The sequence below is a fragment of the Carcharodon carcharias genome, chromosome 6, assembly GCF_017639515.1.
Source record: "Carcharodon carcharias isolate sCarCar2 chromosome 6, sCarCar2.pri, whole genome shotgun sequence".
Taxonomy (NCBI): Eukaryota; Metazoa; Chordata; class Chondrichthyes; order Lamniformes; family Lamnidae; genus Carcharodon; species Carcharodon carcharias.
This window is the reverse complement of record NC_054472.1, coordinates 169,126,024-169,139,999: the sequence shown is the minus strand read 5'-3', so window position 1 is coordinate 169,139,999 and position 13,976 is coordinate 169,126,024. Positions and strand designations below refer to the sequence as shown.

At 46.7% G+C, this 13,976-nt stretch overlaps 1 protein-coding gene across 1 annotated transcript in view; it reads right to left on the bottom strand.

Moving 5' to 3' along the window:
- The window catches only part of arhgap28 (Rho GTPase activating protein 28), a 211,263-nt gene that overhangs the window by 34,666 nt on the left and 162,621 nt on the right, over positions 1–13,976 (bottom strand). The window contains exons 5-6 of the mRNA XM_041189968.1: positions 10,533–10,623; positions 1,272–1,432 (exon numbers count right to left, since the gene is read on the bottom strand). Of these exons, the coding sequence (XP_041045902.1) occupies positions 1,272–1,432; positions 10,533–10,623 (252 nt within the window). The remainder of the gene's footprint in view (positions 1–1,271; positions 1,433–10,532; positions 10,624–13,976) is intronic.

Below are 13,976 nucleotides of genomic sequence, written 5' to 3'. Positions count from 1 at the left end.
TCCCGCCTATGGGTAGCCTGTAAAATTCAGCCCCAGGTACCAACTTCAAGCATGGTGAGGTGCTGGACAGGGACTTAATTGCAGGATAAAGAGGAAAATCTAAAAGAAACCCATGACTGGGCACTCTTATGTACTTCACTGAGGCTATTTATAAAATAGCAAGGAACAAGCCTGAGAGCAGAGCAACCTCACCCTAACAGCCCCAAACAGCTTGGGTTTAATTGTTAGCACTCTTGCTTCTGAGTCACAAGGTCCCAAGTTCAAGTCCCACTCCAGGTTGTGAGCACAAAAATCCAGACTGACACTTCAGTGCAGTACTGAGGGGGTGCTACACTGTGAGAGGTCCCACCTTTCAAATGAGACTCCAAACTGAGGACCCCATCTGCCTGTTCTAGTGGATGTAAAAGATCCCATGTCACTATTTTGAAGAAGAGCAGAAGAGTTATCCCTCGTGTCTTCGACAATATTTATCCCTCAATCAACATCACAAAAACAGATTCTCTGGTCATTATCATATTGGTGTTTGTGGGAGCTTGCTGTGCGCAAAATTGGTTGCTGCATTTCTTGCATTACAACTGTTATTTTATATCTTAGATTTATGCAGTGATGATACTAGTTCTAAGTATGCAGAACCTTTATTTACAGACTTTTATACAATGCTTTAAAATGTCTTCACCATACTTTAGCTCTTGGCTTCTAATAGCTTCTGTGTGTCTGCTCACCTTTCTTTGAGTCCACACCCAGGCTTAACCAATCAAGCACAGTGAGCATAGATCAGTTACCAGTCTCTCATAATCAAACTCGGGACAGTTGGAACAACTGAACATTACAACAATAGCAAATAAATTTCAAAAGTACTTCATTGGCTGTAAAGTGCTTTGAGATGTGCTTGTGAAAAGCTTTATATAAATGTAAGTTTTTCTTCCTTTAATAGAAAAGAGAAAATAATAAAACCACTTCCGGCAATGAATACTTTGTTCAGGTAGAATATGTAGAACTCATGAAATGAAATGTTTCAACAGCAATTTTGCCACAATAAAAGTAAGGGGAGAGGAACTCCGCAGTGCTCCATCTATAGCTCTAAGTTTGGTTTGGGAATTTGAATATTGCAGAATAGAGATCTGGACTTTGAGTTTAAGGCTTGTTTTGCATTCAACCAGCAATCTCCAACCTCAGTACATCCATTTCTTGTTAGAACTCTAAGAAACCGCAAAGCTGCTGTTAAACTTGTCTGATGAAATAATTCAAGCACAATCACCCTACTCACTTACAGGTAATGTCGTGCTGCTGGGCCTCTTTGTAAAGTTGTTTCTACACCGCTGTTCCTTCTGAGCTGCTGTCAGAGACTCAGAATAGGGGATGTTCCAGTTCAGGTCCTCTGTTATTTCTGGGCTGTTTTGCTGGCTTTCTATTTGACCAATTTTGTTATTCTCTACAGGAAAAATAATTTTGTTGGCATTAACAGTGTATAAACCCAAAACATGCATCCTAGCCACAAACCATGTGAAATATTTGTCCGGAAAGATGATTAATCTGTTCTGAATTGCAGAGTATGGAATAGTCATAATTCATAGACTTAATGATCACCTACAACTCCAATAACCATTCACCTTTGGACTGGAGTGAAGAACAGCTTCAGCAGTCCAATGGTCTGTTCTATTGTTGCCTTTGCTGTGACAGGGTTGGCATTGTACCTCTGCTCTGCTGGATTTGGTAGGTTCCACACAGGTGTCATGAGCCAGGTTTTCAGGGGATATCCCCTGTCACCCATTGGCCACCTCTACCGTTCTGCAGGGGGAGCAAACAGCTGTGGCACCTGAGTGACTGAAAATGTATGAGTCATAAGAGGTCCCTGGAAAGCGAGTGCACAGCTGCAGGATTCATTTTCAGTGCTCACAAACCAGCTGCAAATTGATGGAATGAAACCCCTTTTGGTTTGTGAATAATGCTGGCTGTTCCCAGGGAGATCTCAGCACCATATGCTGTGCAACCAATTGCCCTTGTGCATGGGGAAATCCAGCTAGGGAGCTGACTCCAACAGTCTGGCTACCTGGATCTCAGGGTAAGTGGTAATTTGCAAAAATCAAAATTGCCCTTTTGAACATGGCATTGGTGAACTCCTTTATGCGTATATGACTGACTGAGAGATGTCACACTTGCCCCCAAGGATCAAGCCCTGGAAAATCCAGTGCTGTAGAAATTCAAGACCATGGTGACTTTTGAGGCTGCTGACCAACTCCCTCATTGACCTGGTCTTCCGCCACCTCTTCCTGCTGTTGCATCTATATCGCTGAACAATCACTGGGGTGACACTGGAACTGCAAGCCATTGCCTTACACCCTCCTTCAGTCACATTTGACCTTCCCGCCAATATCCTTGATCCTCCCTCCCTTGCCCTGTCTTCGGTGACCCTCGAGCCATCCACCATCTCCCATGATCAGCTGTCTGTTGAGCTGCCCTCCAACACCATCAAGCCGGCTCCCAGCACCGTGGACTTACCCCCTCCCACCCCTGTCATCCTCATCCTGCCAAACATCATTCTCAACCCTCCTTCTATCATCTTTGACCTGCCCTCAGTTAACTTCGACTCTCCCACCCTCACCGCTGACCTGCGTTCAATCACCCTTGGTCTCCCTTCTATCCTGCTTGATCTGCCTTCCATTTGACCTGTGTCACCCAGCTCCCTCCTTCTGTGCCCCTACAACCCTTTTAAGGGCCTCTGCAACCTGACTTCTCTCCCTTGGGCAGCCATGTCCTGACCTCACTGGGCAGCTGTCACCCAAGCTTAATGCAACAATTCAGCCTCCTCTCCCCAGTCCAACAAAGATTCCTCCCCCTCCAAGACAAGAAAAGCAGCTCCTACTCATTCTAAGTCCACCAGGGACACTACCTCGCCTGCTGCACACCACCTTTAATCAGCCATGAATCTGAAAGCACGTTTGCTGCTGACTTAATCTCAAAAGCACCATTTAGTCTGAAGACCGTGTATTTTATATGTCATGAGTAAGCATGACGTGCCAAGCATTGAAAATAGGTTCCTGCCACTTGCCATCGGGAACCACAATCCGCATTTAATCCGCCGCCATCTTAATTCCCAACTTTCATCCTGCTGTTGGGAAGCTGACATTTCACCTCCTGCACAAATAGGTAATCCCGTGTTTTGATCCAGGGTGCATCATTAGATTCCGCCCATTGTATCTCCTAGTTCTAATATTACTGCCTTGATCTAACCTGTAAGAAAGCTTAGTTATGATGGAGTTCATTCTTCATTTTAATTTGTTAAAATGCCTGGAACAAGTAACAAAGAAAGACATCCCAATTGCCCTGCACCATGTAATTGGAGTCATTTAGCTTTATGTTCAGTAAGGTTACCTGAGTTCTCCTGTAAAGGAAGATGGCATTTCATGCTGTACCCTTAAACAATGGTCCATTTTGGGTATCTGACCACCCTCAAACTTTGACCACAAATATCATATCATCATATAGGGTTGGCCCCACCCTATAGCCCCTGTCCTCATTATGTAACCTGAACCCTCATCAACTCTCCATTCCACCTTTACTAGGTTTTCTCTAATTTATTAATATCAGAATTTTATTGAAATTATCATGTCTTAACTCTTCTAAATCTCAAAGCTGCCATTCTACATGGGTCTTCTACCTCCATCTGTGTGTTGAAACCAAGACAATGCATCTGCTCCTATTCATTCTTTCCCAGGGTCTAAAAGCTATTGAAGTCCTCAGCTTCCACACATCTTCTACTGCTACAATCCACAGGCTTTTAAAAGCTAAGTTTGGTATTCCCTAATCACTACTTCTTGATTCATCTTGTTGCACTCTGGCTCTTGACCTGTCTTCTAAGTGGATCTAAGCGGATCATTAAAAAAACATTTTGCTCTGCCCTGCTTCAATTATTTTTTTAAAACTTGTTCATTCATGCAATGTGGGCATTTGTTAGCCATTCCAAATTGTCCTTGAGAAGGTGGGAGTAAGCCACCTTCTTGAACACAGCTGAGTAGCTTGCTAGGCCATTTCAGAGGGCAGCTAAAAGTCAGCCACATTGCTGTGGGTGGAGTCATATATTGGCCAGACTGGGTAAGGAGGGCAGAGTTCCTTCCCTGAAGGATCCTAGTGATGCAGATGGGGTTTTACGATAATCCAGTAGTCTCGTGGTCACCATTACTGATACTGGTTTTGATTCAAGATTTGCTTTTAATTAATTGAATTTAAATTGATTGTATTTGAATACGCCTCAGGATTGTTCCAGGCCTCTCCATTACTGGTCCTGTAGCATGGTCAGTACACTACCACACCCTACTAAGAGGCATTAATCATCTTGAGGAAAAACTGTTGAAAATATTTTTAATTAATTCAATTATTTAAAAATCAACTTTACACCAGCAGCATACGGGTTAAAATTAAAACTGTTTCACAAGGTTAGATTTGAATATCTGTAGTCAAGCAGATGTCAGGAAGTCCTGACTTTGGGGATTATGATATCATTAATATCCTTAAAAAGACAAGATGATGGACAGGGCTGCCTGGTTTTAATGTAATTGATATTTAAGAAAAATGGCTCTATTATTCATATTGTACATTGGGCAAATCTGCCATTATAGTCCAGGTTAAATTTTTAATTATCCTAACAGGATGAATCTTATCAACAAGGAAAACAACCTCATCAAAATATTGGGATGCTCTGAAAACAGGACAGATTTATATCGCTCTTGAAGATACTTAACTGCATTTCATGACCTCCAGAAAGCAACACTTGCTATATCACAAGTGGCCAGATGAACCTTTATCTGATTTTGTACAAGTTCATCCCAGAACAAAAGGTTCAGATTGTAAATTTTAGACTGTTTTCCGTCCTGTACTTGAACATTCTCCGCTTGCGCATCAAGGTTTAACAATGCATTATGATGCACAGGAAGAGGCTGTGTCTTGGAAATAGGACAGTTAATGAGAGTAGTGTTTGATGGCCCTTTTCTAGTCTATTTCTATTTTAATAATCAATATTCACCTGGCAGAGTGGGGAACTTGCCTGACGTTCAGGATGGAATCGTCCCTGATTTGCACCAAGTGCAGTAGCTGGTGTGAACAAAGACCCGCCAGCCGCAGTGGCGGGTTTTTGTGCTGTATCGTCTCCTTCCCGGCTCATTAATAATGTATTCTTGGGAAACGCGCCGGATTGCTGGCAGGCGGGCTCAGATTTGCCTGCCATGGGATGACTTCAGCGCTTCCTCACTCCAGGCTCCATAGTTAAAGCACACCAGAGCGCAGCCTACTTCATGTCTACAAACCAGGTCTGCAACCGGACAGATAGCCCCAAAAGCAAAGGTGACGGCAGCCTTCAAATTTACTGACGCCTCTCTGGGACATAGCAGAAGGCTGCCGCGGTGTTCTCTTTCCCTGCTCTGGATGCAGGAGGTCCACCAGAGTCACCAATCCCACCTGGAATGTGGCGGCAGCAATGGTCAGCGCCACTGGAGCACAGAGGAGGTCATCTATCCAGTGCGGGAAGAGGATGGATACTATCATCCGATCCACCAGGGTAAGTCAATCACCTCATTACTCTCAAATCACAAACTCACAAACCCGTCACACATCCACAGGGATCTCACACCTCAAGGGACAACACCACTAACTCTCACACACACCCCCACATCTCCATCAGGCTCATACCCTCTGGAGCTCGCGTCCTCATCCCATCCATCCCACTCGCCACACAAACATTCCATGCGGTGCCACACTTCCTGCTCACACTCTCCATCTGTTTTCATGCAGGAGAAGCTGGCTCACAACAGCAGGGAGAAGCCCCAGACCGGGGGGTGAGGAACGTGCCATCGCACTAACTGATGAGGATGTGGACCCTGCCTGTGGCGATGATGAGTTCGGTGGCAAACACCCATATGAGGGTCCTGCACCGCATCATCATCCTGTCAACGCAAATGTGGATGCTCTCTCTCTCTCCTGCCTTTGACTGTGCTACCATGCACTAATCATCTCAACACTGGCTCACAGGGAGCTCTGCCAAGCAACGAACATCCTCAGCTAGCCAATCCCTCAGCTCCAACTAGGTCCTCACCTCCAGCCAAGAGGACATCCCCTCCATTGGAGAGCTGGAAATAAGCAGCCTGGAAGACCCGTCACAGAGCTTACCCATACCTTCCACCAGCGCAGAGACACATACCTCGGTTGAACCTAGATCTAGAGCAGGTTCGGGTTCACAATCTGGTGGTCACCGCACGGACAGGTATCCATAGCAGGAGCAGGCAAGTTCATCCAAGCTCCCTGACACTCAGATGACTGCTGGGGAAGAGGCCTAACGACGAGCCTCTGGATTCGGCCTTCCAACTCATTGTGGAGGGTCAGCAGAAGGTGTGGGAACATCATGCAGAGCTGTTGGAAGCCTTCAATAGAGTGACACATGAGTTGGAGGAGTGCGTCCATCTGCGCTCTGATGAAGTGGTGCCCATGTGTGCATCTATGGAAGTCTGCTTGGGAAGGATGGCGGACACAATGGAGACCCTGGTTCAGTAGAATGTGGAGATGCCCAAAGACCTGCACTCCATCGCAGTAGCCATGGGTGGGTTCCTGTAGTGGCAACACAAGAGGGAAACAGGGCCCCTCGACATCTCTCCAGGTGCTCCTTCCCCTCGAAGGGTCAAGCCGGGCCCCTCGGTCACCCAAACAGAAGAAGAGCGGCAACTGAATACCCCTGGGTCGTCAACTCAGGAATCTCAGAGTCTGTCCGCTCCCTCCGACTCCTCTTTGTCTGTGACCCCCCCTTCAACCTCATCCTCTGTCATCACAGAGGAAGCAGCTGGCCCACAGGACACCCAAAGCTAGCCGGGGCCCTCAAGGCCTCGGCTCCCCAGAGGACACACAGCAAAGTCATCAGAGGGAACAGGGCCAACCTTTGAACAGGCTGTCTCCACCCCTGCTGCAGATGTCAGGGCAGCACCTAGAAGAAGTGTTAAGCCTGGACAAGTTAAGAATTCTGATCACACGTGGTTGCATGGGTGACCACACTTTGTCAGTGTATAATCTGAAAATATATTCACTTTCACTGAATAATGTGTAATGGTGTCTTTCAGCTTCATTGACAGGCTTTGCGAGTCCTCCCCCTGCATCCAGCCACTGTGCCCCCACCCCCCACCTTGCCCTCCGTCTGTCACTAGCAATTCAGCTGCACACAGGCAGACCATGACTGATGGAGGAAGAAGTATGTGTGTGTGTGGCAGGGCCTTTCAGAGCTACATGCAAGCACTCTCCCTCACACACAAAGCCTTCATCCATCATGCTCACCTCACTGTCCTGAGCATTTTCAATGCTGCCTGCTGGGGTTTTCTCTCAGTTGTTCATCTGAACTGACCTGCATCTTAGCTGACACTCCCATGCAAGGCCTGCGCCCCTTCAACACGAGGTTCCGCTCACTTTCGATTTGAAAACCATGGTCGTGGTCAGGTTTTTGATCAGCTCACCTGTCCTTTGCCCTCCCCAAGTCACCATGTCCAAGAACCCACCATCACCTACCAACCAGAACCCTTGTCATTCCAGGATGTCCAGTTGACTGTGCATGTTTCCTACCTTCCTGAGAATTCCACCCCCATCCATGTTGACCTCCTGGCCTCCTCCTTCCCACCCCCAGGGTCTGTGTCAGCCTCAGAGTCCCCGTCAACCACCCTCACCACACCTTCTACACCCATTCCCTCCTACCATGCCTGTCCTCACTTCACTCCCCCGGAGGCAGTCATTGACTCCACAGATATCTCCCTTGCACATTCACCTGGACATCCCCCTCACGTCCCTTCCTCCACCCTTACTCCCTCCTCCAACCCCAGACACCTTCCCCCTCCCAATCTCACCCCACCTGACACCTTTGTCAACCCCCTCACCACCACCCCCGAACCTCATGCTTCCCCCCCACACCCCACCCCCACCGGCTGGGTACACCTACCTTTCCCACTCACAACTAGACTGTCCTTTCCACCACCACACACCTCCGTGCCCTCACCCCCGTACCCTCCCCACCAGCTGGTACACTTTCCTCTCCCGCTCACAGTTAGACTTTCTGAACCAAGTGGGTCTGGAGCTTTGGGCATAATTTTATGGTAGCTCGTCAGAGGATTTGCGGAGGGGCATAAAATTCTGTGGGTGGCTCCCCAACCTTCCTCCTGCCTGACCCCAAACTCTCTGCAATTTTACATGGGGTCAGCTGAGGCCTACGGAGCCTACCCACCCTCAACCCAATTCAGGCCATTAAGTGGCCAATTATACACCATTAAGTGGCCAATTATACACCATTAAATGGCTGCTCCCTGCCCACTTCAATTTTGAGGCTGACAGGAGGAGTTCAGGAGTGGGGGAAAGCCTAGCAGGTCACCCCGCTCGAGCTTCAAGTGTGAAAAAGGGACATGTCCATCATCGAGGACCCCCTTTCCACATCATCACCTCTGCCCCCCACCAAGGTGTTCCCCAAGCAAGTGCTCCCTCTGCACCCCCCCACCCCCCCCGCCCAGCCGCTCCATCAAGACCCCACCTCCCCTCCCTGCTATGAGGTCTCCTGCACTTACCTGGTCCAGAAATCCAGGACTTAGGATCTGTAGAATGCTTGTGATCCCATTCCTGGGCACTGCTGCCACTAGTGCTGCTGATAGTACAGAGCTGACAGCCAATCAAATTATCCAGCAGCTCTGAGGCAGGACTGTGCCAGAAGTCCCATCTCCAGCAAAATAACACTCCTCGGTGTGCTAGGTCGCTGTGGGCTGGGGGGGTCTGCCATGATCAGTGGGGATGGGTTACCCACTGACTCTTTGGGTGGTGGGGCAGGAAATCCCACCATCTGAAAAATCCTGCCCTTTGAAACTCAGCCAAGAATTCATAATAATCTCAGCTCTTTAACAAACCTTTGGAAATCTAAACAATGATGTCTATTGAAATTGAAACAAAAATGACCTTTTTAAGATCATGTTTCATGTCCATTTTCAAGCAGATTGCCTGTCAATCAACGGAGTCGAGCAGGTGGTTAATTTTTTATTTTACTTTCAACAGCAGGGCAATACTTTTCAAAGCTAAAGATCTCCTGACACAGCACATGTCTCTATAGCTTTGAGAGAGCATTGTGGCACTTTCTTCAATGGGAAAAGTACTCTAATGCATCTCAATACTGAAACAATGCTGGTCGATGTCATGGCCAACTTACTTTTCAGTACAGAGCCCTATGATGAATGACTGCAATTAAAACACATCTATACTACAATACAGCATCTAACAGTGACATTTGAAGTTGTCAAAACTTTTAACATTTACCTGTCAGAATGGTTCCAACTCCTCAGCTGGCTTCCCTTAGTGGTCATGAACTCTCCAACCAGATGGGTTTTTTAGGGCTTCCAAAACCCACACCAGCGTGCAAAAATAATGAGGGGTGGTGGGAGGAAGTGAAAATTTCTTATAGGGCTCACATTGGCAAACCTGACATCAGAAGAGTGTATGGGGTCACAACCTAAAGCCTTTCCGACCCATGAGAAGGCAACACAAAAATAGTGCAGGGACAGGAAGGGAGAGGAAATTCATTTTTGCAGTGAAAAAATTCAATATTTCAGCTTTCCTGACTCCATTCCCAGCTCCATCATGAGATGGAAATCCAGCTTCAAATATCAAACCGATCGCACTCTGCATGGCTTATACCAATAACTGCCAATAACTACCAATAACTACCAATAACATTTCTGATTCTTATGTTGTTCTGTTTAGAGGGTGGAAATGGTTGTATTTTCCAAAAGAAAAGGAATGCCGCTATGCTCTGCGCTTTTCTGATGTAGATGGCAATCCTTTTAAAGCATCAGGAAATATACTCCATCATTTCATTTAGAAAAAGGCTCAATTTTAGAGAAGTGAACTTTTAATAATGTTATGTGACATACGTGTGCAACGTGCATGTGCTCTGTGAAATATAGAATGTAGAAATATAGAAGTTAGATTCAAAGGACAAAGTTATCAGACTAAGTGACCACAGCGAATTTGTTTGCTCATTTGTTATTCAAACTATATTTTGATTTTCAAACAGTGCATTCATACCAAATAATTTACAACTTAGCATTGCTTCTCAAAGCCTTTACTTAACTATATGTTGGATATGTGATGCTTTTTATCTGATGAATTGTCAAAACTATCAACTGATCATATGGGACTTCTGGTCATTTAACAGAGTCTTTTTTTTTACCCAGCGATGTTATTACCTTTGCTATAGAAGGTGGTTTCTTGCTGCGGTTCAGCTCTAAGGGTAATAGTTGCTTTGTTCTCTCTCACTCATGTGACCATTCTCATATGCTACTCAGTCATAGAGACTGGAGAGTCAAACTCAAACTTCTGCTCAACCATTGCCCATATGAATGCAAGCTTCATTTTACAATTCCTAGCCTAGGACCACTGAAGTTATTTGTAGTCACCTTAATTTCCTCTCACAACACACCTCAACCTCATCCTTTTCCCTTATTATGGTAGCAGCTTCCAACCTAAGCAGTACTCACCTTTTGTCTGATCCCACAGAGTCTTTTCTTCGGACTGTTGTACACCATTGGAAGTAGGCGATACCTCAGGTGTCATCAACTCAATTCTAGCCTGTGAGTGGAAAGATAGGAAATCACGTTAAAAAAGGCAACCATCAAACTTTGGATCTGTACCCTTTAAATTCACTGGCCAGAAAATTCGCCTGGTGGGCAGAGCCAATTTTTCAGGTGCTATAAAAGGTCTACTAAACCTCCAAAATGGTGAACGGGAAAGCACAGGTCCATTACGAGTGGGAAGGGTGCCACTGCCATATTGTGGTAGGTAACAAATTTAGCCTTTGAGGACTCACAAACTGAAACAGCTGATTCTCTCCTGGCATTTTCAAATAGCGCTGATTGAGAAGCCCCCCCAATAGGCATGGAACCAGCCAGCCACTGAGTATGGAACCAGTAGGAGCAAAGGCTAATCCGCCAAGCTCTACATTCAAACAGCACAGACCACTGCCAGCCACAACTCAATGAGGATGAAACCCCAAGGCTGAATCTTATGTGTCCTGTGAGCCTATCCAGTCAGGTAAATGGATCATTCTCTGCATCCCTTTTACGCTCATTTTTGGGTTTGCTCGAATTTCATGCAAGTTATTCTATTTCATGCAAGTATTTATTCCAATTATCTTTTACATATTATACAATAATATAATTGTGTCTTTACTGTGGTAGACATCCCAAGAATCTTTTTGAATAAGATGAATTCCACATGTAAATCGGAAAAGGCCGGTTTCACACCATTTGCAATACTAGCGTTGCTACATGAATCAGAATGCCGCTGTGTTCAACACCACTTGGAAGAAGCACTAAGGGTGGCAAGGGCACAGAATGTAGTCTGGGCGGGGCCCTCAATCTCCACTAGTAGCACCACCAGTGACCGACCTGGCTGAGCCCTGAGGGACATATCTGCCAGACTGGACCTGCGGCAGGTGGTGAGGGAACCAACGAGAGGGAAAAAAATTACATGACCTCATCGTTACCAATCTACAGATGACAATATTGTTAGGAGTGACCACTGCGCAGTGCTTGTGGAGACGAAGTCCCATATTCACACAAAGGATACTGTCCATCATGTTTTGTGGAACTGCCACTGTGCTAAAAGAGTTGGATTCAGAACAGATCTAGCAGCTCAAAACTGGGCATCCCTGATGTGGCCCATCAGGAGAAAGAGGGCAGAATCATGCGGCCCCATTGGTGGTGGACCGATGAAAGTCAGGAACCTAATTTTAATAATTTAGCATCTCATTTTAAGTCTTGCTCGCTGGAATCATCCCCCCCAAGCTGGATCATCTGGGCATGTTGGCGTAATTGCACCCCAATGTGTTTCACAACTGACAATAAGCGACGTGCACCTGGCGAGCTGAACTTCACTCTAGACTTCGAGGTTTGTTTGCCTACCTTGCTTCAGGAGCACTCGCAGTCATCAGCGCCAGGCTTCACAGGCAGAACCACATCACTTTCAGGGGGGCCCACAGGCAGGTTTCTATCTACCAGGCCAGCCGGAAGGCAGGGGTGGCTTTTCAACATCTGCAGGGCTAGGGCTTGCTTGGGGAAGGGGCAGAAGTGGCATTAGGCAAGAAAAGAGGCTGCAGGGTGAGAGCGATACTGGGGAAGGGGAGTGGTATCCCATGTGTGTGGGGGCACCTGTTGATCTGTTCAAATGGCCACAAGATGGTGAGGGCTGAGGAGGCAGTCTCCAGAGTAGTTGAGGTCAGATGGAGTTGTGAGGGTGTGTGTGAGAGAATTTGTGGTGATGCGCCTTGAGTTGGGAGTGAGTGAGATGCCAGTGAATGTGTGATGGGCTTGTGAGTATGTGAGCTTAGAGTGATGAGATGGTTGCCTTATCCTGACAGCACAGATGAAATTGTTCATCCTCTATTTGCACTGGATGGCCAACCTCCTGACTGCAACGTTGGCACTGACCACCACTGCCACCACCTCCCAAACCAGAGAGGTGAGATTGCTGGGCCTCCTGCAGCCAGAGCAGGGGTAGAGGACATCACGATTGGCCTCTGAAAGGCATTCCAGTGACAGGTCATGTCTTCACTGGAGCAGTCCAGGGCTGCAAGCATTAAGAACTGTGTGCATGGCTGCAGTTGAGATATGGCACCCAGATATGGTGGGGTAACAGCATGGTGGGCAATTCAGAGGCTGCCCACCAGCGAGGCGGAGTGTTTCCTGTGGCCGCATAGTTAATGAGATAGGAAGCAGGCGATATGGCTTGAAAACTCACCATTGCAGCCAGCGGGTAAACATAATTTTTCACGCCCGTTACCACACAGTGCAAATCTGGGACGATTCCACTGGAGAATTGTATTTAACCACAATCGGTAACCTCATGTCCCGGCCTATTCCCCATTCTACCTTTACCATCAAACCAGGGATCAAAACAGGTTCAATGAATAGTGCAGGAGGCCATGTCAGGAGCAATACCAGGCATAACTAAAAATGAGGTGTCAGCCTGGTGAAGCTACAACTCAGGACTACTTGCATACCAAACAACGAAAGCAACATATGATAGACAGAGCTAAGCGATCCCACAACCAACAGATCAGATCTAAGTCCTGCCACATCCAGTTGTGAATGGCAGTGGGCAAATTAAGGAACTAACAGGAGGAGGAGACTCTACAAATATCCCTATCTTCAAAGATGGTGGGGCCCAGCAAATCAGTGCAAAAGTTAAAGCTGAAGCACTTGCAGCAATCCTCAGGCAGAAGTGCCAAGTGGATGATCCATCTCGGCCTCCTCCAGAGGTCTCCAGTATCACAGATGCCAGTCTTCAGCTAATTCGATCCACTCTACATGATATCAAGAAACAGCTGAAGACACTGAATACAGCAAAGGCTATGGGCCCTGATAACATACCAGCTGTAGTACTGAAGACTTGTGCTCCAGAACTAGCTGCGCCCCTAGCCAAGCTGTTCCAGTACAGCTACTACACTAGCATCTACCCGGCAATGTGGAAAATTGCCTAGGTATGTGCCATACACAAAAAGCAGGACAAATCCAGTCCAGCCAATTACTGCACCATCTCGATCATCAGCAAAGTGATGAAAGGTGTTATCAATAGTGCTATCAACCGGCAGTTATTCCACAATAACTTGATCATCAATGCTCAATTTTGGTATCGCCAGGATTACTCAGCTTCTGGCCTCATTACAGCCTTCATCCAAACGTGGACAAAGGAGCTAAACTCCCAAGGTGAGGTGAGAGACATCAAGGCAGCATTTGACCAAGTGTGGCATCAAACAGCCCTGGCAAAATTATTGATTCTATGGTTTAGAGTCATACCTAGCACAAAGGAAGATGGTTGTGCTTGCTAGTGGTCAATCATCTGAGTTCCAGGTCATGAAGCGGGTGTTCCTCAGGGTAGTGTCCTAGAACCAACCACCTTTAAGGTGCTCCATCATGAGCTCA